The 22167-nt window shown below is 45.8% G+C and overlaps 1 protein-coding gene across 1 annotated transcript in view; it reads left to right on the forward strand.

The window, feature by feature from the left end:
• Positions 1-22167, forward strand: part of UTP25 (UTP25 small subunit processome component) — a 379991-nt gene that overhangs the window by 164001 nt on the left and 193823 nt on the right. The window contains exon 9 of the mRNA XM_069608503.1: positions 21933-22115. Within this exon, the coding sequence (XP_069464604.1) occupies positions 21933-22115 (183 nt within the window). The remainder of the gene's footprint in view (positions 1-21932; positions 22116-22167) is intronic.

Raw genomic sequence — 22167 nt, forward strand, 5'->3', positions numbered from 1 at the left:
CTCCAGTCCGGAGAGTCTTCTTCCTTCGACTGCTGGGCACAACCAGTTTACCTTCTTTTCCTCGCATCCCAGGACGTCTTGTGGTCGAATTGCCCGTGCCAAGCACCCCGGCAACCGGATAGCCACTTATCACTGGACCGCAAATAAAAGGACCGCTCCTTTTACCTGAGAACTCTGCAGTTGGTTTCTTCCCTGGCAGTGCAACGGACTCCTGTCTTCCTCCCCGACAAGATCCTCTCTTCCCCCGGACGAAGCACCGACTTGCATCCGCTGCCAGGAACAACTGCCCCCGCTGGAGTATTCTCATCACTTTAAGGTACCGTGTCCGCCAGGCCTCCCTTTCTAAAGATTGCTACAAGGTAATAATAATCCCTTAACCTTCTGGACTGGGCTGGCCGCCTTGACCATCTAACTGGTCCCTTTCTTTTGGTCCAACTCTTTCTGAACCTATTCAAGACTTTTGTGCACTTCAACCGTGTGACTTTGGACACATTTCGTTCTGATCCTCTTAAAGTGGATCCGGCCTTCTGAACTCTAACTTCACGGTTTGACTCTGCCTTCCTCTCTGGCTGTGTTCTTTTGAAAGTGTTGGGATCTTTTTCAATTTATGCTCTGCCTTTCTCTCCCTTTTTAAAACGAATTATTAGAGTGCCATCTGCGTTAAGCGCTCACCGCTGTCTGAAAATAAGTGGGGCTTTACTTACGACTTGTCTAATATTCTTTTAAGGGAGTGTATATCTTTTAGTGACCGTGTTTTTGAACTGCTTAACATTAGTGCCTGTGTGTTTTACTAGATGTGGTTTTAAATAAATAATTATATCTCTTTTACACCAAGCTCTGGTCAGTGTTTACTTGTTCTACTGTGTTCTTATGACCTATTGTGAATACTCTGTATACTGCCTAACTCTTCTTGAGGGAAGTCTGACTGCTCAGCCACAGCTACCAAGTTAATCTGTGTGGTACAGACTGCTACCAAGTGGGTTTACTGCCAAACATCTGTAGTCTTAAATCTTTTGCCGTGGTCCCAGATGGAACTGCACAGGTTTCTGCCTTACACAGGGGGAGTCACAGACTCTATAACTAGGGGAACAAGGAAGGAGCTTGGTTGGGGCTCCCATTTCCCTAACATTTTAGCCTGAAATCTGCCTGGGTTAGAGGTCAATTTACCAACACCAGGGCTTGTAGTGGGGCCTCAGTAGAGGTTCCCACAGGCTTAAAGTGGTTCCCTAAGGTGGCCTCTCTAGCCAATTTGGTTTGGTTCTGGGTCTCCATACTGGGAGGCCTGGGGGTACTGGATACTACTCCTAGATTTCTTAGATCATTCCCCAACAGGACTCTCCCAGGCACCTCAGTCTGAACACTGACAGGAATCAACACTGTCATGTCATTACACTGAATGAGGGCTGGTAGAATTGGAACCATTTGGACAGGGCCTCCAGACATCTTAGTGGGACCTTTTGGGTGCCTTAGCAACATCCTCAGACTTCAGTCTGAGCAGTCAGACTTCCCTCAAGAAGAGTTAAGCAGTATACAGAGCATACAAAATAGGTACAGAAATACAGTACCACAAGCAAACACTGACCAGAGCTTGGGTGTAAAAGTAATATAATTATTTATTTAACACACACTTATAAAACACACTAGCACTAAATTGATAAGATATGTTCAAAACGCAATCACTATTATCATATGTACATCCCTGATTACTTGTTGGACAAGTCTTAGTTAACACCACTTATTTCCAGACAGAGGTGAGCGCTTAACGTTCGATGGCACTCCAACAAGTTAAATAAAAAGGGAGGGAAAAGCAAAATTATGGAAGCATACACACTAAACACTTTTTAAAGAACCACAGCAAATTTAGGAAGGCACAGTCTACTGGTGAGCAAGGAAGTTTAGGCGCCAGGCCCACTTTCAAGGGAGCCAGGCGGAAGATGCCCAAGATCAGACAGTTACACAGAGTCTTCGAAGTTTGTGGAGGTAGTTCGAAGAAAGGTTTAGTTCAGTGCAGAAAAGTTAGCTAGGGTGTCCCAGGCTAACCCAGGTTCGAGGGACGAGGATTTAATACACCCTGTTCAATCGGTTGCAAGGGAAGCCAGGCGGAACACGGTACCTTAAATGGAGAGGATCCTCCAGCAGGGGCAGTTGTTCCTGGCAGCGGGTGCAGGTCGCAGCGTCGTCCAGAGGAAGAGATCTCGTCGTGGAGGAAAGATGAAGGTCGTTGCACTGCCAGGGAAGAACCCAGCCGCAGAGTTCTCCGTTGCAAAGGTACTACCCTTTTGGTTCGCGGTAGTGGTGAAAACGTGGTATCCCGGTTGCCGGGGTGCTTGGCACAGGCAAGGCGGCCACAAGATGCTCCAGGAAGGCGAAAAGAAGGTAGACTGGTTATCCCCACCAGTCGAAGGAAGAAGACTCTCCGGACTGGAGATCTCCTCTGTCGTTGGGAAGTGTGGTGAGACGGTTCAGCAGGGCTCCACCGGTGGTGTTGTCGTTGCAGGCCGGCTCAGCTTCTCCCTCCTCGGATTCTTACGTCCAGTGGCGACTTCTGAAGTTCAAGTCCCCAAAGCCCTGCTTTTATGCAGCACACCCCCATTCACTCAGCCTAGCTGTCAATCAAATATGCTAAGTGGTGAGCCGGCCGGCTCACCACTTTGGCCAATCACACAAGAGTGCGACTTGAGTTACCAAGGTAACTCAGCCCAGGGTGCCTAAACCCCCTCCCACACTCCCTGTGCTACCCAGACAGAGTGGCACCACTTTTGGAGGCTTCTGTGGAGAAGCCCGCCAAAAAGTAGAACAAAGGGCTCGACTTGGGTTGGAGTCACAGAAGAGAACACAAGCCATTTTAGAATCGAGTTCTGGCAAAAAATACCAACCGGCGAATTAATATTAAATAAATAAACCGGTGGTATGTTTGAGGCTGTAAGAATTAAATAATTAAAGTTGGTAGCCTCGAACAATGGGAAAATCCCATAGAGATATATTCGCGGTCAAATATAAAAAGTAGTATCCACTGCCACCAGCCAAAACTCGATCAGGGGGACGGAGACGCGCCCCTCGAACAACAGACCCCAGGGCAATCGAATTGCCCCGACCAGTACGTCCACAATATGATGGTTTGTACTGGTTTCTGTTCATAATTTGGGACTAGCAAAGCCAATGGTGACTTTACATGCCCTGGGAGACTGTAGTCAGTCCCAGGGTATGGAGTCTATGTTGGGGGGTCGCTACGACACCCCTGGGTTACGGCACGGAGGGTGCTGTGTAACCCACATCAAAAAAACACATGAGACCCTATGGAGTAAAAGACCCCATAGCCCATAAAACACATGGAAAGTTAAAGGAACACCTCAAATCATGTCTAAGAGTGGGAGCAAAAGGATCTCATTCTTAGCAGGAGAGAAAAAAATAAACCCCAAAAATCCAGCAAAGCTGCTGGGGGACTCACTAGGTTTGGGAAATTAGCCTTACAGAGAATTCTCCCTAACAGTGGTTGCAAGAATATTGAAAGCATGCAACCTTTTGACTAGTGCATGGGCACCCAATCTAGTCCCAATACCCCTTAAAAGTTGAAGGCCCGCTCCCCTAACTTGGTACATTGAGATGAACCCCAAAGCATGGAAGAAGACACTTCTCCGGAGACTCATATTGTTGAGGCCCTGGCAGGACTTGCAACCTGGCAAGAAGCTTCCTGATGGCAAAAGGCTGCCACAGTATGGACTGTACAGGACCTCTGTTACTTAAGGGAGGCCAAAAAGCAGTTCTCCTTCCACTCACTTAAATCAACAGGAGTAGATTTGCCATTTCTCGAAACCTCCCTGCTTCCAGAAGCCTCACTGACCAGTCCATGCACACACCCGACATGAAGCGGCAGAAGCACTGAGCATCGACTGAACCAGCAGCCATCAGCGTCTATAACGTACAGCTGCCACCGTTTAAGAAAATAAACTACAATATACAAGAACCATAAGCGTAATATTGGCACTAAGGAGCAAGTCCAATACCGGAACTGCCTTTGCTGGACACCATCTTCTGACAATGTAGCTGCATCACATCTCGGTTTCAGCATCTTTTCATCTTTGGCAGACCAGCATCCGGTGGTCCCACAGTATTCTTCATGCTTGAAGAGCTGACCCGCCAGCAGCCTTTCTTTCGAATGGATTGTGTCCTCCCAAGTGTTATCTTCCCTTCCAGCTTCAGCTGCTTCGGGAGAATTTTCGGCAGAGGGCGATGTGCATTGATGCGGTTGACTCGATGTCCCTTGAGGGCTCCCATCTCGGAGTTCTTGTCGGTATATATAGCCCCCGTAGTGCCCGTTGGCTTCAGTTCCATTTTGCGCTTTCCATTAGAAGACGGGCAATACTTTTAGAGAGAAACTAACTGGCCACATGAAGTGTCTACAAACGGCACCAACAGAATCCGCCTCTCCAACAAAACATTTCCACAGCTAGAGGCAGCGATAAAATCGTGGATTTAAGACCACCAGTCTAGGAATCAGCTATGATTTATGCTTAAGAGCATCAATCACAACAAGCTCAAAAGGACAAATATAAAGGCACCATCATTATGACCACGTCATAGCTGAATGGAAGAACCAGCTAACAAAAGATCTGCGAATAGCAAAAATCCAAAATCTAAAGACGACCTGCAAAGAGGCAAAGAAAGTTCTGACTAAGTATCGCAACTGGGCGAAGGCACACAGAGCCCAGCTGTATCAACAAGATTCAGAATGAATGATTGAGGCAATAAGCAACAAAAAAGGCAACTTTTTCTGGTCCTTAATAAACAACGAGCTATATTGTAGCGGGCACGAACAGATCAATCCAATACATGAAGCAATATGGCTACAACATTTTGGTACCATTCATGAACACATGAACACTGAATCAGGTCACATGTGAATTTTCAGATAAAAACCCATGGACATAACATTTTCCAGAGACTAAATTCTTAGACAAATTAAAAATCTAAATTCCTCTCGAGCACCTGGTCCCAACGGATTGCCAAATTCCATCTTAAAACAAAATCCAGAAATATCAATAAGCAAATCCCTGACTCTTGGAAAAGAGCCATTGTTAAACCAATTTTCAAAAAGGGGAATCGCACTAAAGCGTAAAACTATCGCCCGTTATCCCTACTAGATATTGTAGGTTGTTGAAAAGAATAAAAGAATGGCTATCAAGAACTGGAAACCTTGATCAGAGACGGGCCGGATTTGTGGAGTATGTCGATTGTGGCCTAAATCTTTTGCTACTCAACTTGCTGAAGTTAAAAACAGTAAATGACAGTAAACTTGCTGAAGTTAAAAACAGTAAATGACAACCAAAAGCTGTTCATGGCATGCATCGACATGGAAGCTACTTTTGACAGAGTTGATCGAAGAATTCTTTGGCACAAATTGAGAGAAAAGAGCTGCCCGTCGGATCTCTTGGCAGCCATTAAATCTCTTCATTCAAATACTTCCCTTCAAATACGACTTGACCATAATCAACACCATAAGAGGGTTAAAACAGGGGTGCCCCTTGGCATCGATTTTATACAACTTCTTCATTCTGGACATCAAAGACTGGCTAGAGCCGGAAAGAGCACACTCGCCACGAATAAATGGAAACTCTGTGGGCCATCTGCTATACGCAGATTACCTCGTCCTACTAGATTTGACAGCCATAGGCTTTCAAAGAAAACTTGACGCGTTACAGACCTATGTACAAGATAACAAACAGCAAATTAACGCTGAAAAATCAGACATTTTGGTCTTCAAGAAAGCTCAAACAAGAATCTCCAAACCGTTCAAATGGTGCCTACAGGATTCCCCAATCAATGTTTTGAGTAGTACAAAATATCTGGGAGTAATAATTAGCTCTGACTGGAGCGATAAGCCGTGCACTTCAAACTTAGAACTAAAAATTGACCAATTGATAGCTCAAGCCTTAATTCTAAAAAAGAAATTTGGAAAATGTTCCCTTCAGCCTACCGTAGACTTTTACAATCAAAAAGTAATTCCGAAAATTACATATGCAGGAGAAACCTGCTTTAGGCTACCTTGGGAAACATGGGAAAGGCTGGAGGCTAGATTTTGGAAACGACTCCGAAGATTGACAAATTGCATACCAATAGGTGTGATTAGACATGAATTGGGCCTTTATTCCATACACGTTCATGTAATATGGCAAACTCTTAACAATTTACAGAAAAGTGGAACTAATAGATAGTCTACTCCAATTTGAAATCTTGAAATCTAAAGCTGAGATACTTAGATTCTGGCCATTAAATCTACGGAGGAACAAATGTAAGCAAATCATGGAAAATCTTTGTGTTAATGTTGAAAACTCTACGCATCAACCCAAAAAAAGCCAAAATAGCATTGCTAGCAGCAGACTGGGCACAAACTGAAAATATTTGTAGAAACTCTAAAGTACATACTTTATCAACTAAATTGATCAACTTTCCAAATAATTTACCTAACTATCTCAGCAAGAGCCCGAATCCTAATTACAGAGATGCCATCCTGTGTTTTCGGCTAAACATCTTGAGAACAAAACAAATCCTAAGAAAATATGGCCTAACAACGGACGATACATGTCGCCTATGTAATAAACACGAGGAATCGTTGCAACACTTACTCATGTTCTGCAAGGACTTAAAATCAGAAAGGGAACAATTCATTCAACCTGTGGTGCCTGTGTCGTGCGAGTTGGATTCGGATGCCTGGTGGGGAGCTCTGTACACTGACATCAATAATAGAACAGTGAGAAGCCTAGTATTGTTTTTAGAAGCAATGCAAAAAAAGGTCATTCGACCAAACTGACTAATCCCAACACTTGATTTTTGGAATACACAGCTAAACGTAATCTAGGAACTGACGTCATCAAACTAGAACTTTAGAAACAGATCAAATGGTGATATGAAAACGGACAATGGAAGGCTTATGATTGTTTAAAGCGTTTGGCTATCTAGGAAGGACTTTTTCTTCTTTGAAGACAGTTTTGATTAATTTATGCTAAATGCTTAAATATTTGTTTTAATTAATTTAAAAAAATAATTGGCATACATTATGTGAGGTATTTTTAATTTACCCAGACTAAGAGATGCCAACTCTCTGCCTGCCATGAACTCGCCTACGTTCGACACATACATGTTGTATAACCATGGCACTAAGGCGCCCCCCTGTTTTAAACCAACCTCTGTTTTTTTATCATCCTAGAGAGGAGTCCCTGCTGGTTCAGTCTGACTTTTATCCCAAAGTTCTCATGAAGTTGCATTACGAGATTCAGTAGGCAAGCCCCCTCCCTTTAACTTTCTCCAGAGCTTACTTCAGTCCACGTAGTCGAAGGCCACCGAGAGGACCACCAAACTCCTAAACGTACAACCTGATTTTCCCAACCATCCCTCCCCTTGAATTGCCCTTGACACCAGCCCATTCAGGCTCGTTGAGAGCCTTTTTATGAAGCCTGTTTGTAATTTAGATGGCCTTCCCACTGTTCATGTCTATTCCTCCAGATGTTTCAAGATATGCGCAGCAAAAATCTTGCTATCTACATTGAGTAGTGTAATAGGTCTGTAGTTTCTTGGATTTTCGCAGTCGTCTTTTTAAAAATGGGAACCACAAGTCATGTATTCCATGATTCGGGCACACACCCTGTCTCTACCCCATCCTTAAAGAGGCAAGCCAGCATAACTGCCCTGTGTTGTGGATTAGATTTCAATATCCTGTTTGTTAATCCATTCAGGCCGGGGGCCCTTGATGGTTTGTGCACTTCAGAATCAGATCTGTTATCTGTTTGTGTTCAATTGTAGTTACCCTTTCTGACTTTTCCCCTACACTTTCCCCCTTCTCACCCTCCTCCTTTTCGCCTAGCCGCGTGTATAAGGTGCCAAAGTGCTCCCACCAAGCTTCCTCAGGCACGGCATTCAAATGGGCTACTCTGTTGTCCCCCCCTTTCACGTTTGCGAATTCCCATAAAGGCCCTCAAGTCCTTCCCAGTTGGAATACCCAACATTAGATCTGCATCCTTCTGTAACAAATACACCCTGTTACGCTTGCAGGAACTTTTGTTAGCCTGTTTCACCACTTTACCCCTCTAATCTTTCCAGGCTCATGTGTTTGAGTGTTTTATTTCTCATAACTTGCGTCTCATTTCCACCTTTTTCCGGGCTACCCCATCATTGTATTGGTGTATGTGGGTCTTTTTCGTTCTAATCCCTGACCTTTTCCTACCCTTCCTTGGGTTTTAGCCAGCAAGTCTGCAATAGTTTGGTCCATTTTTTGTTTACATTAATCACCTTCAGTTTCCAATAGTAGGTTGTCTCCATGATCAAAGCTGTTACATTATGGTTTAGTTTGGACAACAAGGGAGGAGTCCACCGTAGTCTGTTACACGCCACATTTGGGACCACATTCATACATATACTTCCCTCAACATTACATGCAAATGCGTTAAACTTCACCCTCAACATAGAGTGGTCGCTCCAGGTGTTCTCACATATTTCCATACTTTCACACAAAAGCAACAATTCAACGTCCACGAAGATGTAATCTAGTGTTGACTCACACCCCTATGCCAGGTGCACCTTGCCTCCGCTCCCCTTGTACGTTGCCATTTAGTTTGCTCAGTATCGCAGCAGCCAGGGCAACCAGCCATTCCCTTCCTGCCTGGCTTTTGTGATAACAGGGTATCATGCCCGTAATCACTTCCCACTCTTCACCCTCAGGTTCGGTCAGCGGCTTCAGAAAGGTATGAAGTGCCGAAATTCAACTGTGCCAGTATACGTTGATTATTAGCATAGGGTAATTACTGTAACGCTCACCTGATTCCCGCAGAGGCGCCGGTCTTGACTGGGCGAATACCGTATCTTCAAAGGTGATGTGTAACACACGGTTGGCTCTTTGGGCTGGACCTCTGTGCACTGTATGTCTGACTCGAAGAGTAAGATGTCTGCAGATAGAAAATATGGGATTAATGAACTGGGGTTATTGGGTGTCTCTTCTTCCCTTTCTCTTCTCCTGTAGAACCCCAAAGGTTAACGCTCTCACCTTAGGTAAGTGAACGCCGAGCTCTCCATCTGCCTCGGGGCAGGGTGCCGTAACCAGTTTCTTCACTGGATAAGGGTGCAGGCCTCTTGACCTCAGAGGACTGCTGTCTGTCGTTTACTGCACGAATGGTAAGTTCAGAGTATTTCAAATGTCTTTAAAAGTCTTTTGTAATGATGTCTCTTGTTTTGTAGGGTTCCGGCGATGGCGGGTGACGGGCTGAAGTGAGTTGAGGATGGAACCCGTGTGAGGAATAGAAGCGCCTGGAAGCACGTAGGTAAGCGCTTGTTGCCTGCTTCACGATGCGCACTAACTGTCCTTTTATCTTGCAGGTACAAGTTCGGAGCTGCTGAAGGGTGCCGGAATACCCGCTGGGTTCGGAGTGGAAGGAGTAGTGGCACGTGAGTAATAAAGTTACCCAATGTCTTTAAACGCACCTTCTTTTGTCTTTCAGATGCGGGATGCAGCGCCGAAGGCCTCCGGAGCGTGCAAAGAGTTGGTAAGCTTTTGTCTTTCAGATGCCGGAATGCAGTGCGAAGACCTCCGGAGCAGGCGAAGAGTAGGTAAGCCTTTGTCTTTCAGATGCCGGAATGCAGCGCGAGGCGTTGGTGACAGCCGATGGACCAGGTAAGAGAAGCGCTGTCACTGAAGACCGTAGTGCTAACCTGTTCTTTCTTGTCTTTATAGGTGTTGCTGAAGACTGGATTCAGGATGGTAAGCCTTTTTCCCTTAGGCCCAGGATCAGATGCAGAAGACACGATGAGCGTTCTGCTGCAGAGGATGCAGAATAACGCAAAGCAAGATTCATCCATCGGGTGTGGTTTAAATAGCCTCCTGTAGTGCTTAGGTGTCTCCTTCCACAGCCTCGCCTAGGTAAGAAAAGAGTTCCTGCTTTCCAGAAGAGTTCCAGTGTTCTGAACCTAGGGAGTGGCTCCTGCCCCATCCAACAGGAAAAGTAGTCCCAAACAGAAGAGGATTAGAGGCTCAACTGGCAGGTAAGTAAGCAGCATGGTCTGCTGCAGGTAAGTCCACCCAAGCATTATGAGCCCGGTGCTTCCAGCACTGGGACTGGGCATAAGTATGAGCCTGGTGTGCCACTGGCACCAGGACAGGGTCCAAAAGGTCCCAATTGGGACTGGTTGGCACTCGGAACCTGGGTTATGGGTCTGCTTCCAAGGGAGTTGGGTAAGTCCTGACCTTTTGGAAGCAGAGATCATGACAGCACCCCCCCTCAAGGCTCCTCCCAAACCGGGCTTCTCCGGGGGTTTGGGCTTGTCAGGAAATGTTCGATGAAATCTTTTGATTAGACGAGGAGCGTGGACATATTCTGCAGGTTCCCAGGATCTTTCTTGGGGGCCGTAGCCTTTCCAGTCAATTAGGTAAAATAGTTTAGATGTGGAGATCTTGGAGTCCAGGATGCTTTTGACTTCAAACTCGAGTTCTCCATCAACTAGAATAGGTTTTGGAGATTTAGTTTGTCGGGTTTGAGGTTGCACGGGTTTTAATAGAGAGACGTGGAAGACCGGATGTATCTTCATGTGAGGGGGCAAGTCCAACTTGACCGCTACTGGGTTTACTATGGTAGTGATGGAATAGGGACCAAGGTATCTTGGGTTGAATGTGCGTGGTCCTTTTAGAGGTAGATATTTGGTGGATAACCAGACTTGATCTCCTACTTGATATTGGGGGGCTTCCTTCCGATGTTGATCTGCTCCTTTCTTGTATTGTTCCTTAGCCCTTTGAAGGTGAGAAACGGCTTCCTTAAAGGCTTGGGTGATTGTAGAATGCAGGTAGTCTACTGCTGGTGTTCCAAGTTCTTGGAGTGGATCCAACTCCGAGGTTCGAGGGTGACTGCCGTATAGAAGAAAAAACGGGGTTTTCCCAGTTCCCGAGTGGACAGAGTTATTGTAGGCATATTCGGCTATCCAAAGGATATCTTTCCAAGTTTTTTCAGATTGTTGCAGCATGCAGCGTAAATACTGTTCCAGAGTTTGATTGGTCCTCTCGGTTTGTCCGTCGGTTTGAGGGTGGTGACTGGTCGATAGTCTCACATCAATTTGAGCCGACCGACAGCAACTTCGCCAGAAATGAGAAATAAATTGACTACCTCGATCCGAAATTAGAACTGAAGGAAAACCGTGCAGTCGGACGATGTTTTCGAGAAATTCTCGGGCCACAGTTGTTGCTGTTGGCAAGCCTTTGAGTGGAATGAAATGCGCCATCTTGGAGAATAAGTCCACGATTACTAGGATCGTATTGTATCCCGAGCATGGAGGTAGATCGGTGATGAAGTCCATAGAAAGCGTATGCCAAGGGCGAGGTGGGATGTCAATAGGGCGTAAGAGGCCGGCTGGTTTTTCCTTTTGACTCTTGTTTTGGGCGCATACTCCACAGGACATTATAAAGTCTCTGATATCTTTTTTCCAAGACGCCCACCAGAAGTAGCGCTTGATCTTTTCTGAGGTTTTGGCCATACCGGGATGTCCTTCCATTAAGGAATCGTGATAACAAGAGATTACCTTTTTCTGTAAATCTGTGCTGGGCAGGTATAATCGTTCTTGGAAATACAATAAGTTGTCCTTCACTGCAAAGTCCTTTCCCTGCAGATGCCAATTCTGTATGTCTGCTGGAGTTACAAGTTGCCTGGCTTTATCCTTAACTTCCTCTATGGATTGTGTGGCGATTACGCCCAGAATTCTTTGTTCGGGAATGATTGGTACAGGTTTAGGGTTGATCAAGTGTTCTTCCACTCCCATCCGAGAAAGGGCATCAGCTTTACCGTTTTTTGTACCAGGTCAATAGGTAATTATGAAGTCAAACTCGGCAAAGAATAGTGCCCAACGGAGTTGTCTAGAGGATTGGGCTTTTGCGGTTTTCAAATATTGCAGGTTTCGGTGATCCGTAATCACAGTAACGGTGTGTCGGGCCCCCAGAAGATAATGCCGCCAAGCCTTAAAGGCAGACTTGATAGCCAGAAGTTCCTTATCAGTAATAGTGTAATTGATTTCAGGAGGCGAGAATTTGTGGGACCAAAATGCCACGGGATGCAACTGATTGGTTACTGGGTCCTTTTGTGATAGAACTGCCCCCATGGCAAGGCTCGAAGCATCAGTTTCAACGATGTAGGGGAGTTCGGGGCGAGGATGTTTTAAAATTGGTGCAGAGATAAATTTAGTCTTCAAATTCTGGAAAGCTTGCTCCGCCTCGGTAGACCATTCAAAACGTTTGTTTTTCTTTAACAAGGCGGTGATGGGCTGGACTATTCGAGAGAATTCGGATATAAACCTGCGGTAAAAGTTAGTGAAGCCTAACATGCTTTGAACACCTTTTACGGAGGATGGTGATGGCCATTTGAGAATTGCATCAACCTTCTTTGAATCCATACGCACTCCGCTAGGTGATAATATGAATCCCAAGAACTCAACTACAGTCACGTTGAAAACACATTTTTCCAACTTGGCGAAAAGGTTGTGTTGACGCAATCTCTCGAGGACCATTTTCACGTGTTTCCGATGTTCAGATTCCGATGAAGAATAAACAAGGATGTCGTCAATGTAAACAACAACACACACATCTATGAGCTCTCTGAGGACATCGTTCATAAAATATTGAAAGGCGGCAGGCGCATTGCAAAGTCCGAAGGGCATGACCTGATATTCAAATAGCCCATACTTGGTGCGGAAGGCCTTCTTCCATTCATCGCCCTCTTTTACTCGTACCAAGTGGTAGGCTCCTCTAAGATCCAGCTTTGTATATATGCATGCTTTTCTGACTTGGTCCAGGAGTTCAGGGATCAAAGGTAACGGATATCTATTCTTAACGGTGATCTGGTTCAGGGCGCGATAATCTATACAAGTTCTAAGGTCCCCTTCTTTTTTTGGAACGAAGAACAAAGCTGAAGAAGCAGGGGACTTGGAAGGACGAATAAACCCATTCGCTAGGTATTGATCCAGGTATTGTCAGAGGTGAAGGTTCTCAGGCTCGGTGAGGGCATAAACTCTACTACAAGGAGGAGTAGATCCAGGTATCAGGTCTATCTGGCAGTCATAAGACCTATGAGGAGGTAGAGAGTTAGCCTGATCCTTCCGGAAAACATCTTGGAATTCTAGGTATTCGGGAGGTAACTGGGGAGTCTCCGAAGAAATTGCTGTCAGTGCAACACCAGGTGGAGGGTGACAAGTAGAGACACATTCTGGAAACTGAACCGTTCTTGCTCGCCAATCGATCTGAGGTTTGTGTTTCTCTAACCAAGGTATTCCTAGAATAATCTGGAACTGAGGGGCCTTGATCACATCGAACACGATCTTCTCATGGTGTCCATCTTGACTTACTAGCGTCACTTCTTGAGTGGTATGCGTTACTGGTCCGGTGGCTATCTCCGTACCATCCACCGTAGTAATGACGTCCTTTACAGCCTTGGGACAAAGAGTTAGATTCATCCTCAAAACCATTTCATGATCCACATAATTGCCGATGGCACTGCTGTCGACGTAGGCTTCAATCACATGTAATCGATCCGGATGATCAGGGCTAATGAGGACCATAGGTATCACGAAGTGCGAGGTCACGGAACTGGTTTTAATGCTCGGCAAGAGGACCTCTATTCTTGTCGGGCGAGGTCGTTTCCCTGCTCAGAGTTTGTGACCTTGGTAACTGCAGCTCCTACTGCCTTCTTGGCTGGTTTCACCGGACAGTCTCGAAGAAAGTGCCCTGAGTTTCCGCAATAGAGGCATAATTGCAACTGTTTTCTCCTTTCCTGCTCCTTTTGTGTTAGCGGTCCTTTCAGGCCCCCTATTTGCATGGGTTCCCCGGAGTCTACTCCTTTGGAAGGAGTTGGTGGTTTGGAAAATACTCGAGCATCAAACTTGGAACGATCGGCCTTCCTGTTCTGCAGTCTGTGATCTATTTGAACGACTAAGTCTATATAGTCCGATCAGTCTTGCGGGGGATTCACTACTTGGGCTAACACATCTTTGAGCTCTCCACGTAGACCTCTATAAAACAGCGTAATCCTTTTGTCCTCAGGCCATTGAGTTTCCACTATCAGTCTGTTGAAAGACGCAATATAAGCCAAAAGGTCTTGATTACCCTGTCGCAACGAAAGAAGCTCATTGTCCAAGGCCTGCCCCTGTGAATGTCTTGCGAACAGTTTTTCCATACTGAGCTGAAAAGCTTGAAAATCAGGGAGAACCGGTTCATCTTGATTAACTAGAGGGATCGACCAGTCTGCCGCATTGCCACTAAGGTACGAAAGCACGAAAGCTACTTTAGCTTGATCAGTTGGAAAGGCTGCTGGCCGGCATAAGAAATGCAACCGGCACTGATTAATAAATACTGCAAACCTCTTTGGGTCACCAGAAAATCGTTCGGGCGGAGCCAGAGGTACATTCCCAGGTAGGTTGATTTGCACTGGATTCATAGAGGATGTTGAAGGAAGATTTGCCCCTGATGCGGGTAATGGGGTCTGTCCGGCTTGTGACTGTAGCAATTGTCTAGCGAGATCGTCTGTTCGCTCCTTGGAAATAATCAGTTCCCTTCTTAGAGCGTTCGTTTCCTGACGGGCTGCATGCACTTCTGCTCTTAGTTCCCCAAGTAACTGGGCTAGCTGGTCGGTATCCGAGGTTTCCATAGCGCCTGGGCGGGAGTTTTGCGGTAGGCTTTGTGTTCTGTAACGCTCACCTGATTCCCGTAGAGGCGCCGGTCTTGACTGGGCGAATACCGTATCTTCAAAGGTGATGTGTAACACACGGTTGGCTCTTTGGGCTGGACCTCTGTGCACTGTATGTCTGACTCGAAGAGTAAGATGTCTGCAGATAGAAAATATGGGATTAATGAACTGGGGTTATTGGGTGTCTCTCTCTTCTTCCCTTTCTCTTCTCCTGTAGAACCCCAAAGGTTAACGCTCTCACCTTAGGTAAGTGAACGCCGAGCTCTCCATCTGCCTCGGGGCAGGGTGCCGTAACCAGTTTCTTCACTGGATAAGGGTGCAGGCCTCTTGACCTCAGAGGACTGCTGTCCGTCGTTTACTGCACGAACGGTAAGTTCCGAGTATTTCAAATGTCTTTAAAAGTCTTTTGTAATGATGTCTCTTGTTTTGTAGGGTTTCGGCGATGGCGGGTGACGGGCTGAAGTGAGTTGAGGATGGAACCCGTGTGAGGAATAGAAGCGCCTGGAAGCACCGTAAGTAAGCGCTTGTTGCCTGCTTCACGATGCGCACTAACTGTCCTTTTATCTTGCAGGTACAAGTTCGGAGATGCTGAAGGGTGCCGGAATACCCGCTGGGTTCGGCGTGGAAGGAGTAATGGCACGTGAGTAATAAAGTTACCCAATGTCTTTAAACGCACCTTCTTTTGTCTTTCAGATGCGGGATGCAGCGCTGAAGGCCTCCGGAGCGTGCGAAGAGTTGGTAAGCTTTTGTCTTTCAGATGCCGGAATGCAGTGCGAAGACCTCCGGAGCATGCGAAGAGTAGGTAAGCCTTTGTCTTTCAGATGCCGGAATGCAGCGCGAGGCGTTGGTGACAGCCGATGGACCAGGTAAGAGAAGCGCTGTCACTGAAGACCGTAGTGCTAACCTGTTCTTTCTTGTCTTTATAGGTGTTGCTGAAGACTGGATTCAGGATGGTAAGCCTTTTTCCCTTAGGCCCAGGATCAGATGCAGAAGACACGATGAGCGTTCTGCTGCAGAGGATGCAGAATAACGCAAAGCAAGATTCATCCATCGGTTGTGGTTTAAATAGCCTCCTGTAGTGCTTAGGTGTCTCCTTCCACAGCCTCGCCTAGGTAAGAAAAGAGTTCCTGCTTTCCAGAAGAGTTCCAGTGTTCTGAACCTAGGGAGTGGCTCCTGCCCCATCCAACAGGAAAAGTAGTCCCAAACAGAAGAGGATTAGAGGCTCAACTGGCAGGTAAGTAAGCAGCATGGTCTGCTGCAGGTAAGTCCACCCAAGCATTATGAGCCCGGTGCTTCCAGCGCTGGGACTGGGCATATTTATGAGCCTGGTGCCACTGGCGCCAGGACAGGGTCCAAAAGGTCCCAATTGGGACTGGTTGGCACTCGGAACCTGGGTTATGGGTCTGCTTCCAAGGGAGTTGGGTAAGTCCTGACCTTTTGGAAGCAGAGATCATGACAATTACCCTCTCTACCCCGAACTTCCACTCCCATCATTCCTAACGGGAGGTTGTGCACTTCTTTTAACATCAGACCCTGCCCCGATTTGATTGCCAGAAGCAGGCCCCCCATATTATGCGCCCCTCACTCGTCCTTTTTTTTTGCTGGAAAACCTTGTAACCCTCCAATATCAGGGAAGTTGTCAACCAGGTTTCCTGAAGTAAAATGAAACGGCTCTGTCACAGTTGATGTAATTGCCTCTGGTTATTAAATAAATGGCTATTTCTTCTGGTATTCCATGAAGTCAAGCTCAGGTTACTCTTTTTACTATGGGAGCCCGGCTACACCATTTCCTCCAAAGAACCCTTTTCAATGTAGGACTGACGTTACCTCTGACCAATTCTTAGCCAACCCCCTTTCCTCACTTCCCCACTCATTGACTTCTCTAGCCACCCCCTCTACAGCCTTGACCACAACTCTTGGGTTCGCTGGCTCACCAGTCGCCTTCCTTTATTCCCGTTTCTCCACTGCCTCAACTCGGAACCCCATACTGACCAGGTCTTCCCCTTCTGACAGTACAAGGTCTCTTACCAATCAGGATTTGAAATGTAGCATGCATGCACAATTTTGACCTATCTGTGAATTACACCTCGTCGATGTCCTTAGAGGATATGCCCACCAGCCTCACCACCTCATTGAAGATCGCCAGCATGTTTAGTCGGATCAAGCATACCAGCATATCTGGCCCCAGGGTACAAGTGGGGGAAAGTTTAAATTCCTCTTTACCCTGCGACGATGTTATGCGCTGCTTTGTGTGTATTGTCTCAGTCCCTCTCCCCCTAAATGCTACCCCCCTTCAATCCTGTGTCACTATTCCAGGCATTCATTAAGATGCTCAAGGGATGCCCCCCTGGTAATCGCTCTTAGTGCGAATCTCAGAGGGGTCCACCCTACTCTCCGTTTCTGCCCATGTGTTCTTCCCCTGTGAACTACTGCAGTCTTGTGATTCCATCTTACTGGGGCTTTTTCTGGGAGGCTGGTAACTTTTTTCCAAAATGCCTTTAGTTCTTAAATCAATGGGCATATCCCACACTTGACGCACCTTTTTCACAAAACACACTCCTCCACCCTCCGTCCCAATCCCTTCTCCATTACAGAACACACCACTAAAAGTGGACTTTTGATAACCTCTTGTTTCACAAGCAGTTTGCTCTTTGGCAGTTACCTACTTGGGCTCAGTTTGTACAGCAGAGTTTGACGTACATTTAGAGATTTTAACCCCCGGGACCTTCCCCCCTTCGTAGTGTTTGATTTTAAGACGCTCCCCTCAGTCCCCCCCCCTCACTGACATTATTTCCCAGCGCTTCTTCTTTATCGTTGTCCTGCACACTAGGTGATTTCCTTTGCTCCTTCTCGGCTTGGTGAGTCCTCAATGATGTCTTTACTTCTTTTTACTCTGGTGGGGGCGATTGAGGATCATTAGGTTCCTCAAGAATTTCCGAGAGGAAACATTGGAACCTTTTTTGCCCTTGCCTTCCACTGCCTTAGCAGACTTTCCTTTTTCATTTACTTTTTCTAGATTTCCTTTGCGGTCTTCGTCCCCTGCTTCATTTGCCCTACTGCTCGGTTCAGTTCCCAGTACGGCATTCAGTAAACTAGTCTCCGGTTGAGCTTCAATGTCCGGGACTGTCCGGGTGGCCTCACTACCTGCATCTGGTGGGATGGGGGCCCCAAACCCCAAATGGCATCCCTGTTCTTAGTGTTAATCTTGTTCTTTTGACTCGATTCTACTCGGTGGAGCTACTCCACCCGGACGCGATTCCTCCTCATTGCTTCGTTTGTCGTGTCTCTCATGTTGGCCTCTCACCTGTACCATGTCTGTTAGTACGACCAACTTCAACTTCATTTCGCTCAAGGTAAGGGTATTCGATCTTACTTCAGTCCATATATTGTCGTATAGCTCGACAAACGGGCTTAGGACTGAGTTCAGAGCAGATATTGATGGACATGTTAACTTAATTTGCTTGTCAGCTTCGCGCAGGGTATTATGCAATGACCTTTGCAATCCCGCTACCTGCAACCTTTCCAATTCTCTTTCCGTGTAATCAGTCAGTTCCATTTGTGAGCCCTACACTGATGCATCGCACGTTTTGGTGCATCAAACTGTCACCACTTCCATTAATACTTATCCCATCTTTATTTTCGCTGGCTCCATTGTTATCAAGGAATGCTATCATACTGATGTACCGGCATCTCAAGACGTGACCACATCTCTGAGGCCAGGAGGAATGTCCACTGGCTCCCCGTCAAGGAGAGAATTACTTTCAAAACACTCGCCCTGGCGCACAAGTGCCTGCACGGTCGTGCTCCACCTTACCTAGCTCAAAGAATCAGCTTGCACACTCCTATTAGGCCCACCAGAGCGGCCTCTACCAAAAGAATCCTTGTACCTTCTACCCACAGAGTGAAAGCAGGCGGTACAAGCTTCCCCAACATGGCAGCCACGTTGTGGAACTCCCTTCCCCCTTCCATCAGGGGAATTGACTCCCATGCAACCTTCATGAAGGCCATCAAAACTAGACTCTTTGTTTAAAACCACCTTTGCTATGCATACTGTAACATGATCTTGACAATGTACTGCTTGCTTGCCTAACTGTCATGAAAATGTCCTTTGTTAACTGTAACTATTCTCTGTAACCAAGTCTCTGCTGGGGCCGCATTCCTGTAACCCTGAATCAAGCCTCCCTAAGCCTTCTCATAGCGCCTCAATGCCGGAGGGCTACAGTGCGCTTTACAAATGCAAATAAAATAAATAAAATAAAAATGTATTTAGGAATGTTTTGTAAGAGCTATTTCTCGCGCCCTAAAGGCTGGTCAATGTACCGTACTTGCCCGCTGATTGGTATAAAAGTCTTTTTTTCTGAGCTACAACTGGGGAGGACAGCATGTTTTGTGCAGCTCCTGTAGGTTTCCTCCTCTGGTTGCGGCCTGTCAGCCTTTGGTTTGTTGCTTTTTTGTCCTGATTGTTGGCTTCTCTGAGGGTCTGCTCAATTTCTGCTGCCACGTCCTCTTCCGAAAGGCTCATGTTATTCCTTTCTTATTGTGGCCCCTCCTCTGAGATGGAGTCAAATCGGAACCCCCGATACAAGAGCTGTCCCGCAGCATATTTGACTAGCTTCTAAGGCCTAGTTGCGTAGTCATTTCTGCTACTTTGTCACATTTTTTTGTGGTTTTACTTTAGAATGGACCGCTAATCGCCACCGAGAACTCTCCTTGCTCCGATCTCGGCTGCGGCTCTCGGAAAACAAATTCTCCACACTGGGCTATAGATTTGTAAGTTTGTGAAGCTTCTGTCTGGGGAGACGTTGCAGCCTAAGGTGTGCAGTATGGGGGTTCAAGATGAGGGGCGAGTTGTTAGGCAGGTTAGGCCGGCTATCACGCTTGATCCCAATCATCGCGCTGTAAAGCCTTTATCTCATTACATTACGTTTTTGAAAGTCACTCACCGTCTCATCCTCCGGCTCACTGCTGTTTATTGCGTCCCCTCTGTGGACCACCGCAGACCACTTTCTTCAACACTTCCCCGCCCGGACTGGTGATTTATAGTTGTTTGCACAGGGCTCCAGCCCAAAGCTGCGCCTCCAGACAGAGGAAATCGAAAAGATACTAGTGTCCTCAACCACTGCAGACCACTTTCTCCACCACCTACGCGCTAATTCTTGCTATTACAGAATGCTACAAATTGCCCCGGAAAGATCCCACAGAAGGCCCCTGAGCTCACTCCACAAGGAGCATGGCAACATCTTCTGCTCTGCAAAGAGGGGTGCCTATTAAAGACATTTGTGCAGCAGCCACTTGGTCTACCAATCACACATTTACTAAACATCATTGTCTGGATTCATCCTCAAGCCAGGAAGGAGGATTTGGGAAAGCTGTCCTACATTCAGTCGATGACAAATCTTAGGTTTGACCATTCTTACTTCCTCCTCCAAAACCTGACACTGCTTTGGGTGTATCAAAAGATGAGGAATACATGGGAGGACACAATCCATTTGAAGAACAAGTTACTTACCCCTGGTATAGTTCTTTCGACTGGAAGTTCCTCCCACATATTCCTCATCGCCTACCCCACTGTAGAATTTCCAGGCATTGCACTTTACGCTCTTTCAAAGTCTGGTACTGTCTGGGACTCACTGATGCTGGTATTTCTGCAAGATGTTGGCGTAAAAACAGAAATGATGCTAACTGGCGCTGCACATGCTACATATACTGACAACAACGTCGACTCCGAGATGTGAGCCCTCGAGGGATACCAAGTTGACCGCAACGATGCACAGCTCCCTCACCCAAAAATATTTTCCAAAGCAGCTGAAGTTGGAAGGGAAAATAGCAAAAGTCGGAAGAACGTTACCAGGGGTAAGTAACTTGTTGTTCTCGTTAGGACCTGAAAGGATACTGTTATTGGTTAGTGATTGACTAGAGAACCTGACCCTGAATTTGCCACCACTCTGCTCACCTTCGGAAAGCCATCAGAGTGGTCCTGAAGGTAGCATTGGGGTAATAATTGGCATCAGGGCACTATCCCACTTAGCCAATCAGAATTATTTCAGACTTTGTGATTAGCTTGTATGAGCGATTATGCACTTATTGAACAAGTAAGTCTTTAACTTCCCTCCAATCTAGTTATTCTATGGCCCTGGTCGACCGTAACAGGGGGAGGGCTAAATGATTTCTGAACCTTAAGCTACTTATCTATAACGTGTATTAGCAGAGAGCATCTATTGCATACATGTTTGAGTGGAGAGATATTAATCGTCTGTCAAATGAAGGCTGCGAAGAAGACCCTCAATCCTGTTTGAAATGAGTACTTCACTAGCTAATGACAATGTATAAGAGGTTTGTTGTATGTTATTTATATGATTATGATTTTCTGATAAATTGGTAATAATTATCATGTTGAGAAATTGTCCATGTTATTAGCATGACAAATTATCTGTAGGATGAAGAAAGCTAATGTAAAGGCTCTTTGAAAAATATGCGGGATGGGCAAAGGTGCTCTTTAAAAAATTTAAAGCACTTAATTAAAGCCGTGAAAATCTTTCAAATTCCTCGAATAGTCGTTTTCTGTGACACTTTACAGCCATTAATTGACAAATACTGTTTATCGTAAAAGGTTTAATTCGTCCACTGCTGGAGTTACACTTATGTGAGCAAGACTCTGCGTGTTATTACTTATTTTAAAGCACAAAATGAAATTTTATTAAACTACTTGAACTATTTATTGTAGCTGTTTTTTGCCATTTTAAATCCAAGTAGATTATATATTTATTATATGAATTAGCAAATGGAAGATAGCTTTCTTTATATAAAGCAAGAGACGAGTTATTAAAGAGACCAACGGTGTGTGGCCATGTATTATATGGAATAAAATACCCCCTTCAATGCATGAAAAGGATTTTGCAAGTCCAATTGGAGTTCTTTGACCTTTTCAGGCTCGTTTCTCTATTTGTTCATGAAACTCCCTGGTGACTTGTAGTATCCTTAGAATGTACGGTAGGAGGTACATTATCCCATATATAATAAATTATGCAGGTGTCATGAAAGTTTTGGCATGAAATTTCTTTCTGCCCTGTCTTCAGAGTCTTTGTTTTCGCAGGTATACGTTGACCCTCTACAGTAGCTTTGTAGATGGATTTCATGGACCGTTGTGCTGCTCACATACATGGGTCTTGTTAATTGTGTAGAGGGATGCTCTTGGCTCTATCGTTCATCTCCCCACGTTTTTTTCTTTTAAAGCACATGATGAATCACCTAAACCTGCAGCCTTTGGACGCTCATGGTGTGGATTTCTCCCGAGTGCGCATGTGGAACCTCAGTAATTGTTCGAAGCATTACCGGCAGACTCTCATGTTTAGTGCTCTTCAAGATCCACAGATTAATTCAATTTTCAATAAGCATTGCTTCAATTACAGGGGCCAGGTGAGTTTTCCTTTACAAGCTATGATTAATTTCTTATTGCAATCAAAATTGG

This window comes from Ambystoma mexicanum, chromosome 4q, assembly GCF_040938575.1.
Source record: "Ambystoma mexicanum isolate Mex_15411 chromosome 4q, UKY_AmexF1_1, whole genome shotgun sequence".
Classification (NCBI taxonomy): domain Eukaryota; kingdom Metazoa; phylum Chordata; class Amphibia; order Caudata; family Ambystomatidae; genus Ambystoma; species Ambystoma mexicanum.